Source organism: Scyliorhinus canicula, chromosome 12, assembly GCF_902713615.1.
Source record: "Scyliorhinus canicula chromosome 12, sScyCan1.1, whole genome shotgun sequence".
Classification (NCBI taxonomy): domain Eukaryota; kingdom Metazoa; phylum Chordata; class Chondrichthyes; order Carcharhiniformes; family Scyliorhinidae; genus Scyliorhinus; species Scyliorhinus canicula.
The window spans coordinates 163,191,523-163,209,461 of NC_052157.1; the positions used below are offsets into that span (position 1 = coordinate 163,191,523).

A 17,939-nucleotide genomic window follows, 5' to 3' on the forward strand; every position below is an offset into this window, starting at 1 on the left:
CTAGCTAATGCCCTCCCTACCAGGCAACATCCTGGTAAATCTCTTCTGCACCCTCTCTAAATCCTCCACATCCTTCTGTTAGTGTGGCGACCAGAAATCGAACACTATTCTTCAAGGTGGCCTAACTAGGTTCTATACAGCTGCAACATGACTTGCCAATTCTTATACTCCATGCCCCGGCCAATGAAGGCAAGCATGCCGTATGTCTTCTTGACTACCTTCTCCACCTGTGTTGCCCCTTTCAGTGACCTGTAGACCTGTACACCTAGATCTATCTGACTGTCAATACCCTTGAGGGTTCTACCATTCACTGTATATTCCCTACCTGCATTAGACCTTCCAAAATGCATTACCTCACATTTTTCCGGATTAAACTCCATCTGCCATCTCTCCGCCTAAGCCTCCAAACAATCCAAATCCTGCTGTATCCTCTGACAGTCCTCATCGCTATCCGCAATTCCACCAACCTTTGTGTCGTCTGCAAACTTACTAATCAGACCAGTTACATTTTCCTCCAAATCATTTATCTATATACTACGAACAGCAAAGGTCCCAGCACTGATCCTGCGGACACCACTAGTCACAGCCCTCCAATTAGAAAAGCACCCTTCCATTGCTGCTCTCTGCCTTCTATAGTGCTAACCACTATGCTACCATGCTGCCTATGATGTGCTGGTAATCCTTCTCAGAAGTTCCCATCAAGGGTTCACCTTGCAATTGTCCAGAATCACTAACTGCCTCTGGACAATTGGCTGGGCCGGGAACCATACGACAAAGGATTGAATTGGATTTGTTTATTGTAACGTGTACCGAGGTACAGTGAAAAGTATTTTTCTGCGAGCAGCTCAACAGATCATTAAGTACATGGGAAGAAAAGGGAATAAAAGAAAATACATAATAGGGCAACACAAGGTATACGATGTAACTACATAATCACCGGCATCGGATGAAGCATACAGGGTGTAGTGTTAATGAGGTCAGTCAATAAGAGGGTCATTTAGGAGTCTGGTAACAGTGGGGAAGAAGGTGTTTTTGAGTCTGTTCGTGCGTGTTCTCAGACTTCTGTATCTCCTGCCCGATGGAAGAAGTTGGAAGAGTGAGTAAGCCGGGTGGGAGGGGTCTTTGATTTGCTGCCCGCTTTCCCCAGGCAAAGTGATTTAAATGACCAACTTGGAATGGTTCTATCATTTTTATGCTGATAGTTACTCTGAAGGGGGGAAAATCTTTGAACTCCAGAGTAATTATTTAAACACCAAGACCCAGCCTTGCATGGGACCCCCCCCCCCCCCCCCCCACACATAATCCCGCGGGAGACCCACCACATCACACCCACTCCCTCGTTTTCCCCAACCTCGCACCCTCCCAGCCCAATTCCACCCCCCACCCTCCTCAGACCAGCCCTCCCGGTGCTACTGCCATGAAAGGGGGGAGTGACTTACCTCTCCTCGCCCCAGTTACTCCACATTAATCCTGCCAGGGGTCGTGCTTTGCTGCTCCTGTCTCAACCAGCCCAAATGTGGAAGGTTGGGCGAAACGGGCTGAGGAATCCACGCGCAGGTACATCTGGTAAGAGTTGCAATCCGCCATCTTGCAGAAGTTAACGGGCCAATGTGTTTGACACATGAACACAGAAAGACTTGAGTGCAGAGCAGGGCTGGAAGGACAGGTTGAGGATAAGCAGTTGGGAAGCACTTTTTCTACACAGAATGGTCAGTAATTTAGATTTCGCGCCTCCACCGTCATACTCGCTCTCCTTTTTCTCTGATTCTTTCTTCTCATCCCCTGCATGCACTCTCCTGCACTCTCCTGCTCTCTCCTCTCTCTCTCGTCTCTCTCTCTCTCTCTCCCTCATCCGCTCTCTCATCTTCTCTCTCTCTCTCATCTCTCGCTCCTCTCTCTCTCCATCCTGTCTCTCCTCTCTCTCACTCACGTCACATCTGTAGTCTCTGTTCCTTTCTGTCCGCTTGATGTTGATCTATCTCCACTGTCTCTCTCTCTCTTCCCCCTTCCCCCCCCCCCCCCCCCCCACCCACCCCAATTTCTCTCTCGCTTTCTGTCTCTCTTTCTCTCTCACAATGTCTCCTGTCTCTCCTCTCCTCTCTCAATGCCTCTCCTCCCTCTCCCTCTCTGTCTCTCCATCACTCTCTCTCTCTCTCTCTGCTCTATCTCTCTTCTCCTCTCTCTCTGTCTCTCTCTGTCTCTGTCTCTCTCTGTCTCCCCTCTCTCTGTCTGTCTCTCTCTCTCTGTCTCTCTCTCTGTCTCTCTCTCTCTCTCTGTCTCTCTCTCTCTCGCTGTCTCTCTCGCTGTCTCTCTCTCTGTCTCTCTCTCTGTCTCTCTCTCTGTCTCTCTCTCTGTCTCTCTCTCTCTGTCTCACTCTCTGTCTCCTCTCTCTCTGCCTCTCTCTCTGCTTTCTCTATCTCTCTCTCTCTGTCTCTCTCTCTCTCTCTCTCTGTCTCTCTCTCTCTGTCTCTCTCTCTCTGTCTCTCTCTCTCTCTGTCTCTCTCTCTCTGTCTCTCTCTCTGTCTCTCTCTCTCTCTCTCTCGCTCTCTCTCTCTGCCTCTCTCTCTCTGCCTCTCTCTCTGTCTCTGTCTCTCTCTGTCTCTGTCTCTGTCTCTCTCTCTCTCTCTCTCTCTCTCTGTCTCTCTCTCTCTCTCTCTCTCTCTCTGTCTCTCTCTGTCTCTCTCTGTCTGTCTCTCTCTCTCTCTCTCTCCTCTTTCCCTTATCTCATTCTTACCTTCCCTTGTGCTCACTTTCTTGACAAAGAACCAGATTGCTGATGAGGAGAAATGCCCGATAAAGTGAGATATTATGATCTGGAATATACTGCTTGATAAGGAATCGATTCAGTAGTAACTTCTAAAGGGAATTGGATAAATACCTAGAATTATTATTTTTAAGGTTTGGATAAAGAACTTAGGGTGTTATGTCAATGCAGATGTTAATTGCTGAGCAAAAAGTGGTGACATTTAGCAAGTTAGATGAGCACTCAATGCCATAGCATACAAGGCTAAGTGTTGGAAACTGGGATTAGAGTACATAGAACATAGAACAGTACAGCACAGAACAGGCCCTTCGGCCCTCGATGTTGTGCCGAGCAATGATCACCACGTAACCCGTATACCCGTAACCCAACAATCCCCTCATTAACCTTACCTACGGGCAATTTAGCATAGCCAATCCACCTAACCCGCACATCAGTAGATAGGTGCTTGATGGCCGGTGTGGAAACGATGGGGTGATGGAGCCTTTTCTGTGATGTGAAAACGCAAAGAATACTGCAAGATGTCTAGTAACATTTTGGGGATTTTTAAAATTAAAAGGTTTATTATCAAGAAGAAAAGAAAACATAACCTCACAAGATTACAGTTACACAGTTAAAATTCGACTTATAAAACATTCTCCTCAAAAGACTCTCAACTTGATCAGACCCACAAGTAAACACCTTCCAGGCAACATTCCGTTATAGATATTTAACTGTAAATATCGAGTAAAACTGCTGTTGCTTTAATAAGATATACAACATGATCTCTCAAACTTTCTCTCACTCTGTTGGGGAAATCCAAGAAACAGAAATAAGATGACTTTTGCAGCCCAATACTTTTCTGACATGACTGGCTGATTAAACCTACATCTTCTCTCAGCCCAGAGCTGTTTCCCTCAGGTCATCTTCCCCACACATCCAACGACCAATCCTCTCAACATCTCTCCTTGAATATCCCTTTTCACTTTCATCTATGATTCCACTCTTCTCAGTACTTCTTTGAACTCAACTTTCCCAAAATAGTAGAATGTTTTGTGTTTCTCTTTTGTCTCTCCTTTCATGTCACGAAAATATAATTTACCCTCTTCTGTTTACCCATGGAACTTATGTAAGATGCTAAATGTTTCTGATCACCTCAGACTTCCTTTTGATATTTCAACATGCTCAACTTATCTAAAAATGTAAATGTTAGATCGAACCTATTTAGCTGTTCCTTAACCCCATTAAAATATCTAATTCCAAATACACAAATCTTTCATGTGTTCCCTATTGCCCCAACATTTGGGATCAATTAACATTTAACAACTGTCCCTTCTTTATTTATAAAACTGTTGCAAGCTGTAAAAGCCTTTGGTGGCAGCACGGTAGCATAGTGGTTAGCATCAATGCTTCACAGCTCCAGGGTCCCATGTTCGATTCCCGGCTGGGTCACTGTCTGTGCGGAGTCTGCACGTCCTCCCCGTGTGTGCGTGGGTTTCCTCCGGGTGCTCCGGTTTCCTCCCACAGTCCAAAGATGTGCGGGTTAGGTGGATTGGCCATGCTAAATTGCCCGTAGTGTCCTAAAAAGTAAGGTTAAGGGGGAGTTGTTGGGTTACGGGTATAGGGTGGATATGTGAGTTTGAGTAGGGTGATCATTGCTCGGCACAACATCGAGGGCCGAAGGGCCTGTTCTGTGCTGTACTGTTCTAAATCTAAATCTACTCTCCCTTAAGAGATTCCACGTAGCTCCAAATGCAAATTCTTAAACATAGCCTATTTATTTATAAACCATTGACCAGGAAAGTATCATTACCAAATGCATGCATTTAGCACCTTTACTCCTTTCCCCTCAATTCTTCCAGACAAATGGTCACCATTAACCTTTCGAGCTTAATGAAATTCTTTTATTAAAGGTAAAGTAAGTAAAGTTGCCATAGTCCCAGATGGACATAGGCTGCTTTCCCCTTTGAGGGGGAGAGCTGACTGGTGGTGGTTTAACCTGAGGGTCACCACACCTCAGGCAAGGGGCAAGGTTGAGAAGGCGGGGCCTTCGTGAATAACCTCAGCCGGTACGGGAATTGAACCCGCGCTGCTGGCCTCGCTCCACATCACCAACCAAGCCAACTGAGCTAAACTGGCTCAATCATTTCTATGACTTTTATATTACTTGACTATATAAGTTATATAATCTAAATCATTTATACACACACACACCTCTTTACAGAGTAACACAATAATTCCCAAGAATGATTTTTAAAGCAACATCCATTCCCACAGTGGGCCGAGTTCAATCATGTTTCAAAGAACCAGCATCAGCATGATGGGCTGAATAGACTCCTGGGCTGAATAGACTCCTGTGTTGTATAGTTCTACGTTATCATCATTGCTTGTTCTCCTCCTCGCTTACGCACTTTCTCTCACCCTCTCCAGTCCCGATCACAATGCCGGTCAAGAGCACCCAGGGTAATTTTCAGTTGAGACAATTACTAGCAGTGTGACTGCCACTACAGCGGTGTGGCTAACTGACAAGTGAGTGGCTATTAGGACTTTCATCGTCCAAATGGCTCAATTACATTTGTTGTCACCTCAGACATTGAGAAGGTTCCAGCTGATAGAAGTCTTGAAGATTATGAAAGGATTGGATTGGATTTGTTTATTGTCACGTGTACCGAGGTACAGTGAAAAGTATTTTTCTGCGAGCAGCTCAACAGATCATCCAGTACATGGAAGAAAAGGGAATAAAACAAAATTCAAGAAAAGACAAGAAAATACATGAGAATACATAATAGGGCAACACAAGATACACAATGTAACTACATAAGCATTGGCATCGGTTGAAGCATACAAGGTGTAGTGTTAATGAGGTCAGTCAATAAGAGGGTCATTTAGGAGTCTGGTGACAGTGGGGAAGAAGCTGTTTTTGAGTCTGTTCGTGCGTGTTCTCAGACTTCTGAATCTCCTGCCCGATGGAAGAAGTTGGAAAAGTGAGTAAGCCGGGTGGGAGGGATCTTTGATTATGCTGCCCGCTTTCCCCCCGGCAGCGGGAGGTGTAGATGGAGTCCATGGATGGGAGGTAGGTTCGTGTGATGGACTGGGCGGTATTCACAACTCTCTGAAGTTCCTTGCGGTCCTGGGCCGAGCAGTTGCCATACCAGGCTGTGATGCAGCCAGATAGGATGCTTTCTATAGTGCATCTGTAAAAGTTGGTAAGGGTTAATGTGGACATGCCGAATTTCCTTAGTTTCCTGAGGAAGTATAGGCGCTGTTGTGCTTTCTTGGTGATAGCGTCGACGTGAGTGGACCAGGACAGATTTTTGGTGATGTGCACCCCTAGGAATTTGAAACTGCTAACCATCTCCACCTCGGCCCCGTTGATGCTGACAGGGGTGTGTACAGTACTTTGCTTTCTGAAGTCAGTGACCAGCTCTTTAGTTTTGCTGGCATTGAGGGAGAGATTGTTGTTGTTACACCACTCCACTAGGTTCTCTATCTCCCTCCTGTATTCGGACTCGTCGTTATTTGAGATCCGGCCCACTATGGTCGTATCGTTAGCAAACTTGTAGATGGAGTTGGAACCAAGTTTTGCCACACAGTCGTGTGTGTACAGGGAGTAGAGTAGGGGGCTAAGTACGCAGCCTTGCGGGGCACCGGTATTGAGGACTATTGTGGAGGAGGTGTTGGTGTTCATTCTTACTGACTGTGGTCTGTTGGTCAGAAAGTCAAGGATCCAGTTGCAGAGTGGAGAGCCAAGTCCTAGGTTTTGGAGCTTTGATATGAGCTTGGCTGGGATTATGGTGTTGAAGGCGGAGCTGTAGTCAATAAATAGGAGTCTGATTTAGGAGTCCTTGTTGTCGAGATGCTCTAGGGATGAGTGTAGGGCCAGGGAAATGGCGTCTGATGTGGACCGGTTGTGACGGTATGCGAATTGAAGTGGGTCAAGGCGTTCCGGGAGTATGGAGATGATGCGCTTCATGATCAGCCTCTCGAAGCACTTCATTACAACTGACATCAGGGCCACCGGGCGGTCGTCATTGAGGCACGTTGCCTGGTTCTTTGGTACCGGTATGATGGTGGTCTTCTTGAAGCAGGTGGGGACCTCGGAGTGGAGTAGGGACAGGTTAAAGATGTTCGCGAACACCTCTGCCAGCTGGTCTGTGCAGGCTCTGAGTGCACGACCAGGGATCCCGTCCGGGCCCATCGCCTTCCGTGGGTCCACTTTCAGGAAGGCCGATCTGACTTCGGAAACTGTGATGGTGGGTATGGGTGAATTATGGGCTGCTGGGGCACTCGACAGCGGATTGTTGGTTACCTGCTCGAACTGAGCATAGAATGCATTAAGTTCATCGGGGAGGGGTGCGCTGCTGCCAGAGATACTGCTCGGCTTTGCTTTGTAGCCCGTTATGTTGTTTAGTCCTTGACACAACCGCCGAGAGTCTGTCTGTGACTCTAGCTTAGTTTGATATTCTCATAGGGTAGGGTAGATTACAGCCAAGACCAAAACTAAGGGCCATGAATCCAGCAGGGAATTGAGAAGAAACTTCCTTAAGCAGAACGTGGTTAGAATGTCGAACTCACAACAAGTATGAATGGCATAACATTAATGTCAAAACCAACATCAATTCAAGATCAGAATTTTGAAAGGGACAGAAGAACCTTAATGTGAGAAATTTTGATGGCATAATTTGTCTGAATGTATCACGAGCAATGATCACGTCAATCCACCTGAGGCAAACAGCCATCCAAATCCAAAGTGAGTCATATTAGTTGAATGTGCTTTGATTGGTCTAAAACCAACACCTTGTGTGCTTCCCATCTGCATCGATCTCCACAATATTTGCAATCCCTCCCTTCAAAGGGCTCTGGCTAGAAAAGAAACCCCTCACATTTCATCTTGGCGGTAAAGCTTTGTTGAGTCATGAAGCTTGCGGGTCGAACAAAACTAGTTCAACATGTACCTATGCAAATCCTTCAAAGACGATTCTGGTTGTTTGTGGAAGAGTCTGATTGTTATCTGTCTCTGAAAAGGTATTTATTCATCCCAAGTTCTGAAAAGTAGGTTTCAATGGTGCTGATGATACTGATGTGTTCGTGTAGCACTCTGTTATCTGCTTTCAAACTATAATATTATAAACTGATTTATTGTTTTACTTATTGTGCTTCTGAAAACGTTTCAATTTGTGAATAAACCTATTTAATAGTTAAATCTTTCACAAAAAGCTCCAGCTTGTTTGATCTTCCAACATGACGATGTTTACTGGAGTCTCACATACTATCTCCCAGTAATATAAAGATATAGGGCGTGATCTCCCGGCCGGATCCCGCCGGAATCGGAAGGGGACGTGGCCAGTAGATCCTGGAAGAGCGCATCTCCTTTCCGCCCCCCCCCCCCCCCCCCCCCCCCCCCCCCCCCCCCCCCCCCCCCGCCCGCATCCTGAAGGCTGCTGCGTTTCACAGGACCTAACCAGATCTAACTCGGAACGTTAGCTCTTTTCTCTCCCGACAGATGCAGCCAGACCTGCTGAGATTTTCCAGCATTTTCTCTTTTGGTTTCCGATCTCGCAAAGCATTGCGATCAGTCAGTCTCGCAAGCCTAACCCACTTAGCCATGCTGATGCCAGATCTAACCGGCTCCTGACATCTATCGACCTCCCCAGTTGAGACCCCAGCTGGGCGCCGATTAGTACTGATCCACGCAAACGTGGGTGACGCAGGACGGCACCTGGGGTTCTCCCATGTTATTGGAGGCCCCTGGGTGGTCAGGGACAGGGCAGGGTATCATCCTGGTTCTCCCTCTGGCACCATGGCACTTCCACCCTGGCACTGTCGGGATTACTGTGTGACACTGTCACGCTGGCAGAAACACTGCCAGGGTGCTGGGGTGGCGGTGCCAGGTTTCAGGGTCTGAGGGGGGCCATGCTTATGGAAGGAGGGATATTTTGGGGGGGTTTGAAGGGTGGGGAGGTGAAGGGCAGGTATGAAAGGGCCTCCGGAAGGTTTGGGGGGGGTGATGGGTGGGGTCCTGAAAGGGGGCATGGGAAGCCTGAAAAGGGGGAGCTCTCAGCAACCCCATAACGGGGTGTCCTCCCTTGGGGGAGTGTGGAATAGTGCCCATGTGTGTGGGGGATGAAATTGTCTTGTATGTGGGGCTGTGGCCGACCCTCAAGCTTATTTAGAGATCTGGGCACTCTTTCAAAATGTTGGCCCGATCTCTTGAGGAGCCGCTCAGGCCAACACGTTCAGTTCTCCAGTGTGGGTAGCCCAGAGAGGAATTCCCCAGGGCCCGGAAAAGTGACTGAATGCGGTTGGATAGCGGTGGGGAACTCGCTGACACAGCCAGGGAGAAACTCCCAGCCAAACCCACCTGAAATGGCACTTAGAAACTTTTCCGTTAGATTGTACCCATAGTGTTCACTCGGGAAATGCTTAGTGAATAGGCTCACATTTTGGTCTGTAGGGAATGAAGGCTTGCCCACAGGAAAAAGTAATGGGTTGAGCTTGTATTATAACTATAATCTTCCTATAATTTGGCAGCTATCTAAACACGTACTTTAAAAGTTTGCAGTGTAGTGTTTTATTTAGCTGCAGGAAATTGAATTCCTTAAGTAGGTTAAATGAACTATTTGCCACCGGTATTTGCAGTTGTTGCCAGTGTAATATTCGTGATGTGAAAAATACAAATATGTTTGAATTCATTGATTGCAAAAATGCAGTTTTATGCTTGTGTGAAAAAACTCCCCTCAATTTCTCCACAATAATTTGAAATAAAAAGCAAGCATTATGGTTTCAGAATTAGTGCAAAGTGTAGTCAGCGCTTTGTAAGAGTGTAAGTGAACCTCTGTCAGCACCCCCCTGACTAGAATAAGCATCCACAATGACTTAATGTCTGTTCCCCTGGCTTAAGGTCAAGCCTGACATTCTGTTTTTGTGGTCACAGATCATGCTAATGTCAAGTGGCTGACGAGCAGTATGATAATAGGTGGTTAAAATTAGAGAAAGGAGGAAGTTGATGCTATTGTGGAAAACTTTTCAGTTTCCTTTTTACGACTTAAATCTTTCAGACTTGCTACTCCTTCCATACTATTGCGCTTGTTTTATTTTGGTTGCAGGTAGTGACTTTACTGGTGCGTGCATGTGGACCACCTTGTAACCATACTTGTGATGCTTTCCGCAGTCCAGCCTCAGCTGCCCATCCACCCCCGGCCCCGGTAGCCTCCATCCTGTTTGATACGTTTCCCATCAGTCTTTTGGCATTTGACCAAGAATGTGGTTTTTACCCCTTGCTTAATGTTCTGATTTCCTCCCCAAAACACTAGGTAATAGCGGCTGACTGCAAGAGGGTCACAGTGCTAAAGTACTTCCTGGAAGCTCTGTGCGGCCAAGAAGAACCTCTGTTGGCATTCAAGGGTGGAAAGTATGTGTCAATGGCACCCATCCCAGACAGCCTGGGAAAGGAAGATGGAAGCCAGCAGGGAAAACAACTGGAGGATCAGGTACAGTACACCAGAGGGGTTTTTTTTTCGTTCCATTTCCTGAAATTCCACTGCTGCTACGAGATCCACATGCTGTTTTCTATTTCACTTTTTAATGGATGATTTAATGGAGCTAACCTCGGAAAGGTCAAGGTTCAGGAGTAGGATAAAGTTTATAGCTGTGGCACTGATTTCACAGGGGGCCTCGCTTGGAGCACTGATACAGGAAGAGACAAACTCATTGGTTTGTGTGGAAAATTGAACAGCAGCCCACATCCTGATATGATTAGGGATTTCACTGGTGTTCCTGCTTTTTCATATACTCCCTTAAAGCTGCACTATCCCCACTCCTTTGTTCACTAAATTCTCTTCTCCCTCAGAATCAATCCATCACGTGGATGCATGAGCTTGTGCATCCCTCACAGAGATTAGACAATGAGGAGCTGAGTCAGCCGCTTCCTGCCGTGGCCCTGTTTATTAACAGATTGAATAGTCTACATAAACAAATTCCTGACTGCCTTTGTGTGTTTCTCTTTTTGATGACATCTCTGGTTGATAGGCTGCCATGTTGGTTATCAGTGCTAACGATGGCTGTCAGCACTGCAATAGCTAATGACTGAAACCAGTACCCACCTCCTCTTATCCTAACCACCCCACTCCATGAATAAAAATATATACTGGATATAGTAAATTGAGGGAACATAGAAACAGGAGTAGAGCTTTCAGCCTATCATGTTATACCCTGCCTTTAGATCCGAGGTAATGTGTGCATTAACTCCATTTTTGTTTCAAAACCTATAGATCTCAGTCTTGAGATGTCAGTTTTCCCCTCAGCATCCGCAGCCTTCCTTTCCTCCCACCACTGATTGCTGTGTTTTCCCACTGTGGATACAGCCGGAGAGCTCAACAAAAATTCACGTGTCAAAAGAATCAGTTCCGATCTTACTGTGGACAAGATGCCTGCTCCATACCTCTAAAGTTATATATCTGTGTATTACCTCCTCTGTTCATCTCTCCAACCTGCCAGTTGACTATAGTGGGCAGTGTTATGACATCCTGGGCACGTACACGGTCAGTCCCAGTCCCACTCATCCCGGAGTCACAACACAAGTGAATTAACCAATAATTCTTATAAAAATTCTCAAAGTCTTTGGCTGTTGGCTGCCCAATAATCACAGTTACCAGGTTTGTAAGTTGAAACACAATTACTGTTTATTTAAAACAAGAATAATAATGAAATATGCAGTAAATGCAACACAATAACAACAAGCTACCCTATTGCCCCCTTTAACTGTCCCACCCTCTACCCACACACACAAGACAGACAAACATAGAGGAGGTGAAGGGGATAAAAATAATAAGGGTGAAGGTCAAAAGAAAACTTTCTTTACTTCAAATGCAATCCTTTAGCACACTTTCCTCACAGCACACTGGTTGATCAAAGTCCTTGGTTTTCAGCCTGTATTACTCACAGCTTTTCCTGGAGAGCCCCTTGTGCCTCACATCAAACTCTGCTTTCAGTTTGTGGTTTATTTCCAAGCCTCTGCCTTTTTTGGAGAGAGAGTTGGTCAGTTCTCCCCTGCTTGCATAATAGTTCTCCTGTACATAGATTCATCCAGGCTGTTGGCCAGTTCAGAAGCACAGCCTTTTTGGTGAAATCGAAAAGGGGAGAGGACAGTCCGTCCTCAGGTTTACCAGGAGGCTCACTGAAACCCTTGAAGTTCTGAAACATTCCAGTGAGATCAGATCCAATCACCACCAGTTGTGGGGCAGATCACAGCCTTTTGAGCCAATTCACGGGCCACCAGCCAAATCAATCAAACTGAGTCATCATTGGTACCACTCTGTCATCGGTTCCGGGGCAATCATCCATTTAAGTCAGCCAAGCCTTCTGGATCCTTCTTTTTGAATTAAAGGCACAGGCTGTCTTGAAGACACATGTCCATAAATCATCCATGCATCAAAAATGTGAAGGCAAAAATAAAGGAAAGGGGAAATAAGGGAACAGAGAGGAAGGACCCTTACAGCAGACACCAGCCAGCCCGACCTCACCACCACCTCCAGTGTCTATAAATTGTCAGCTGCTTTTCTGACAACCAGTATTGGATGAGCAAGCATTTCCCTCAACTAAATATTAGAAATCCAAAACCTTGCCTTTGCTCCCCACCACAAACTCTGTTCCCTAATCACCATTTCCATACCTCTCTCTGGCAGCCACCTGATGTTGAGTGTTCACAGCCTTGGGATCATATCTGACCCCTAGATTAGTTTCCAACCACACATCTGACTGGCTACTTCCACTTCCATAACATTGCCTGACTCTGCCCTGCCTTAGCTCATCTGCTACTGCAGCTGTTCGACTATTCCAACAAGCTAATGGCTGCTTCTCCTACATTCTGCCTTTCTGAATTTGAACTCTTGCTGCCTGTGTCCCAATCACACTGAGCATTGTGCACCCACCACGTGGGTACTGACCCAGTTAAATGGGTTTTAAAAATCACATCCTGTTTTCAAAGCTCTCCGTGGCCCTTCCCTATCTCTGTAAAATCTCAGATATCTGTGCTGCGTCAATTCCGGCCTCTGCCTGCTCCCCAATATTGATCGCTCCACCATTGTTATCAGTGCCTACAGCTACCAAGACCATACCCTCTCCATCTCTCTCTCTCTTTTAAGATATTGCTTAAAACTGATTTCTTTGTCCAAGGATTTTGCCTCCTGTCCCAATCTCTTCTTATGTTGCCTGGGGTCAAACTTTGTTCCTTAACTCTCCTGTAAGTATGTTAGGATGTTTTACTACATTGAAGATGCTATATAAATACAAGCTATTGTGTCTGCTCCCAATATGAATGGGTCTGTGTGTAACAATCTACCTCACTGTATGTTCAACCTCTCCAAAGAATTGCATTTTAAATGTGCCCTTCCCCCTCCTATCCTGATTGGTACAGTTTGTCGAGTAACGGTAGTTTAGATGTATTTAGCTTTCATGCTGATTTGAGCTCTCTGTAGTCCTGGGACTGAGTTCCTGCTCCTCATCATTTTCCATGACCCATGCTTTGTTTGTGGGTGTGAGACAATAGGAACTGGCCTTTCCGATTCAGTGGCTGAGTAGTCTGCCATTCTTGCATTCCTCTCACGGATCCCAGATGGTACCAGAGACTGACAGGTGCCTCTGAAATTGGGCCTGTAAGAGTCACTGCCTTAAAGGTACAAAATGGGGAGGATATTAGTTGCAAAGATTTGATAACTAGTTGGCAAAGAGGAGACTGGAAAGTACCACATTACCAAGGGAACATTCTTCTGTCCAGTAACTGTTGCCAGCAAATACTTAGAATCTGATTTAAGTCCTGAGAGGATTTTACAATTAAAAGAATATATTAACCGAACCAAGGTGCAATTCATAGTTGACAGAAAGTTGCAGTGACAGTACCTAATCTCTGCCACAATCCAGCTTGTTGGTTAATAGCTCACAGATCTATAGTGCAGAAAGTCTCGAAGCCGCTGTCACTGAGGCAAGGATCTACATGTACTGCCAGAAAATAATGCAAGGAGCCAGCATCTCTCAACGTTCTGGAGATGTCACTGTAGGAAAGAAAACCCATTTATTCCAAACCTTTCAGTTTTTTTACATTTTAAAGCGATGACAGCTGGCCCTCTCCATAGACTGAGCACATCTACTCAGGGTGCACTAAACCGTTAAACATCTTGCTGTAGCATCTCCCAATTACTCGGGCTGTAGGAGGTACCTATTTCATCTCATTGTGTAGGGATGGGACTCTGCAGTCCGACTCACCCTGATCATTTTTATTCTTTAATTCTCTTTCCCCAGAAAGGGAAAATCTTGTTGAGGTACAGGTTCCTCAGGCACTATCTGATCATCCCTATATGAGCCTTGATTGTAACTGTTGCTACGCTCCTTAACCATAAGACCATAAGATGTAGGAGCAAAAGCCGTCCATTCGGCCCATCAAGTCTGTGCTGCCATTCGATGAGACCATGACTGATCTCGTCTGATAATCCTCAACTCCACTTTCTTGCCTGATCCCCACAACCCTTCATTCCCTTAATGATTAAAAATCTATCTGTCTCAGTCTTGAACGTACTCAACGACCCAACCTCTACAGCTCTTTGCGGTAAAAAATCCACAGATTCACTACCCTATTAAATAGGCGTTTAGCTGAATATAATGTTCTCAGGCAGATGGAAGATGGTGGCTTTTGACACTAAGCGGCTGTCTGTGAGGCTGGTGGAAGACACACACATGCCAACTGGTTTTCTTCTCCCTCCATTGAAAATGAAACAGCTAAGGTTAGTGGTGTTCCAAGGTAGTGAGCCAGGTGACATGGGTGGCTGGCTGAGTCAGGGCAATATTGCATATGACCTTTGCCCATTTGATGTGAAACTTTCAGAGTAAACTCAGTGCTCGGAGCCTGCTGGTAGCTCTCCAGCCAAGGGTTTATCCCGTCTGAATCCAATATCAACAGTGTATTAATGTGTCCTCGGGCACACACCAGCAGCCTGCCAGTCAGTTATTTAAATTCAATCTCCTTTTCATATAGCACAATGTCGCAAAAGTGGATTACAGCAGTAAACCCCCAATACTAAATCAATAATAACAATAGCCTTGATTACCCAGTAATCAACCCAGTTTAAAATTATAGTGGTCAGAACTTTAAATGTCCCAATTATTTAACTTCTGTTTTATTGCTAAATGACATTGTTTCTCTTCCCTGCCCGGTTTTCTGTGGATTGCTAATTTGATGAAGTTATGAATTGTACCTCAACCTGCTCCTTGCAATATCTGGGCAGTACTCACTTGTGGAACACTTCAATTTGGGCAGATTGGTGAAATGTGGAGACTCTGGTTTTGACCGTAAACATTGGGTTTTGATATGGTTCCTTAGTGGTGAGAATTTTATGCTGTTTATTATTGAAGTGTTCCTCCTGAAGATTGCGAAAGTCACAGTAATGTTATAATTTGGCCTTGGTACTGAACAGTGCCAACAAGGAAGGTCCCAGGTTCAAATCCTAGTCTGTGCTGCGTCAGCTGAGAGAATCCCTACACTGCAGAAGGAGGCCATTCAGCCCATCGAGTCTGCACCGACCCTCTGATAGAACACCCTACCTGGGCCACTCACCCGCCCTATCCCCGTAACCCCACTTACCCTGCATATCTCTGGGGTGATCCGAGGAATAGCGCCAGGGGTGCAAATTGGCCTCAGCACCTCCGAAAACAGATCCAGCCCAAGTTCTCATTCCTGATTGCTATCATTTCTTCAAGCAATCTTGTTGGACCGTGTTTCTGTGCTCGCTGAGCACTCTGACCAAATGGAATGTAAGTTTTACTGTCGAGGCTTCGCACCTGCAGAAGAGCTACTGGGGCTGACAAGGTCATCCAAATATGTGGCATTGTCATCTGGCATGAATCCCCATTTACCAATAAGGAACAAGCTGGGGGTAAATCCCAAGGTGCAGACTCATCAGTTTTCTTGTATTTTATTAAAACATTAATGTGTTTTTTCTACTACCATTTAGTGACCTTTGAGATGAGAACATTTGCTGGATATCGATATGTAGGGGTACAATTAATACTTCCATCAGTTGTTTCTCACAAAGTGACGTGCTGTAGCACTGAGTAAGACCCAGAACTTTGGCTCTCTGGCTGAGGTGATGTCCAGAGACTTGACCTGCACAGCGAATTCTTATGAGTCAATAATTCATAGCTGTGCAACGGTGTGAAGCATGAAAAAACGCTTTTCCCACTTATGAAGTGATGGATGTTGTGACCGAGCCCTAATCTTTGCACAGAGCTGCTGAGATACTTAGATGCAATTCCTTAAGGCTGTGGTGCCAACCTGTGGCAGGGTGATAGTGGAACAGATCCTTCCCATGTGAGGGTGGTGCTTGCCATTTGGGCCGTTTGCCCAATCGTCTAGCTTGACATCCCTGACCAGAGATGCACTATAATGGCACAAAGCCGTGCCTTAAAGTCTGCCTAACAGCATGATACAGAACTAATGGAAGTTATTTATCAGGCTAGGCATGTTTAAATATCAGTCATTATTAGAATTAGAATTTGGAAATCTGCTGGGTTGGAGTTTACTCGAGCTACCAGACTGCCTTGGTAATCCATGTTTATCTAGATTTCTGGCAGCTTCTATTCTTATCAAGACATTATTAATCAGTGGGGCATGAATATGACATGGTTTGGGTCTGTGTTCCTGAGCTTTTGGTTAATGTATGGGTCTGGATATTGAAGATGGCAGCGCCTTGCTGTATCTTGTTAGTAGCAGTCTCATTTTTCACTGTTCCTCACATTAGTTCTGTTGCCAACCATTTGTGCACAGGAAGAAGATGTCATCATTGAAGAATACGAAGGACAAAACTCTGAGCCTGAAGGCAGCGGAGGGGAAGATGATATAAAGGAATTGAGGGCAAAAAAGCAAGCGCTAACTAAAAGATTTGCCGCACAGCAACGCAGACAAGAAAAAATCCAGGTACCCAAGGCTCTTCACTGGGGGAAAAAAACTTTCCGTCTTTTTTTTTCTTTCATTTCTGTCAGCCTTGAATAGGAGCCAGAAGCATCTGTCTAGCCATATGCTTCAAACTCTTGTGCTATGCAGGGCTGGTTATAAAATAGGCAAACCAAAGACCCTTTTGGGAAAATGCACATGTGTGCCCTCGAGGCTTTGGCTTTGGTCCTGAACAGACTTGAGTTATTTTTCCAAACCCAGCTTAACCTTTTAAAAGTAAGATAAATGTTTTAAAATGTTAATATCAACAGCGTCAGATGCTTTCTCCTGGATTTATCCATTCAGAAAAAACATGTTTTCAGACGGCTTCTCCCAAAGACTCATTTATTCAAGTTACTTATATGTTTTTTTCATTTCCCATTCCCTGCTCAGGACCCAGAGTCTCGTATTAAAATCATTAAAATCAATCACTGACTTTGTTAACCTGTGCACTGGTTAGAACTGATTTCTTATTTTTGAAAGGATTAGTTCCAGCTTTAGTTCCATTAACTCTTTAAACACTGATATTTCACTCATCACATTACAGCCTGAGTTTCCTTTAATCCATTATGCACAGATCTCGGTGAGAATGCTGAGGTGGCAGGGGTGGGGAAAAAAGGAACAAAAGATTTGCCTTTATGTCGTATCCCAACCTCAGGATGTCTCAAAGGCACTTTTGAAGTGGAGTCACTAATGAAATGCAGGAAATAAAGCAGCCAATTTGAACACGCCAAGCTCCCACAAAGATTATTGAGTTTTGTCTTCTCCTCGTATGTAATCTTCACAGCAGAGATCGCTCAGATTTAGGATATTTAGTCATCCTTTCAAGTATTCATTATGCAAATCTCAGTGGGACAATTTACAAACGTTACAAGTCTATCTAGAGTTTGTGCTTATTATGGTTATTGACCGAGGAAAGCCACAAACTCAGTGTCATTAGAAGAGCCGCTACTTCACACTATGTTGCCAGTAAATTAACTGAAAACTCTTGTCAAAACCAACAAACAGGAAATGGGCAAATTACTCCGGGAATAGAGGAATATGTACAGCCCAACTCAAAGCCAACATGAGTGAGATGGACCCATGCATCTTGTCTTGTTTTCATTTCTGTGTTTTTCCTGAGGGTGGCTAGGGCTCAGCATTTCCAGCTGGAAGCCAGCGTTCCCACCTCAAAGTTGTGCACAACTTGCGTTTGGAATCTAGCCTCCGAGCTGCCATTCC

At 45.3% G+C, this 17,939-nt stretch overlaps 1 protein-coding gene across 4 annotated transcripts in view; it reads left to right on the top strand.

Annotated features, from left to right (window-relative positions):
• The window catches only part of smg6 (SMG6 nonsense mediated mRNA decay factor), a 619,962-nt gene that overhangs the window by 458,284 nt on the left and 143,739 nt on the right, over positions 1–17,939 (top strand). For all 4 annotated transcript variants that reach the window (XM_038814765.1, XM_038814766.1, XM_038814767.1 and 1 more), the window contains 2 exons: positions 10,054–10,230; positions 16,554–16,703. In XM_038814765.1, coding sequence (XP_038670693.1) covers positions 10,054–10,230; positions 16,554–16,703 — 327 coding nt within the window. The remainder of the gene's footprint in view (positions 1–10,053; positions 10,231–16,553; positions 16,704–17,939) is intronic.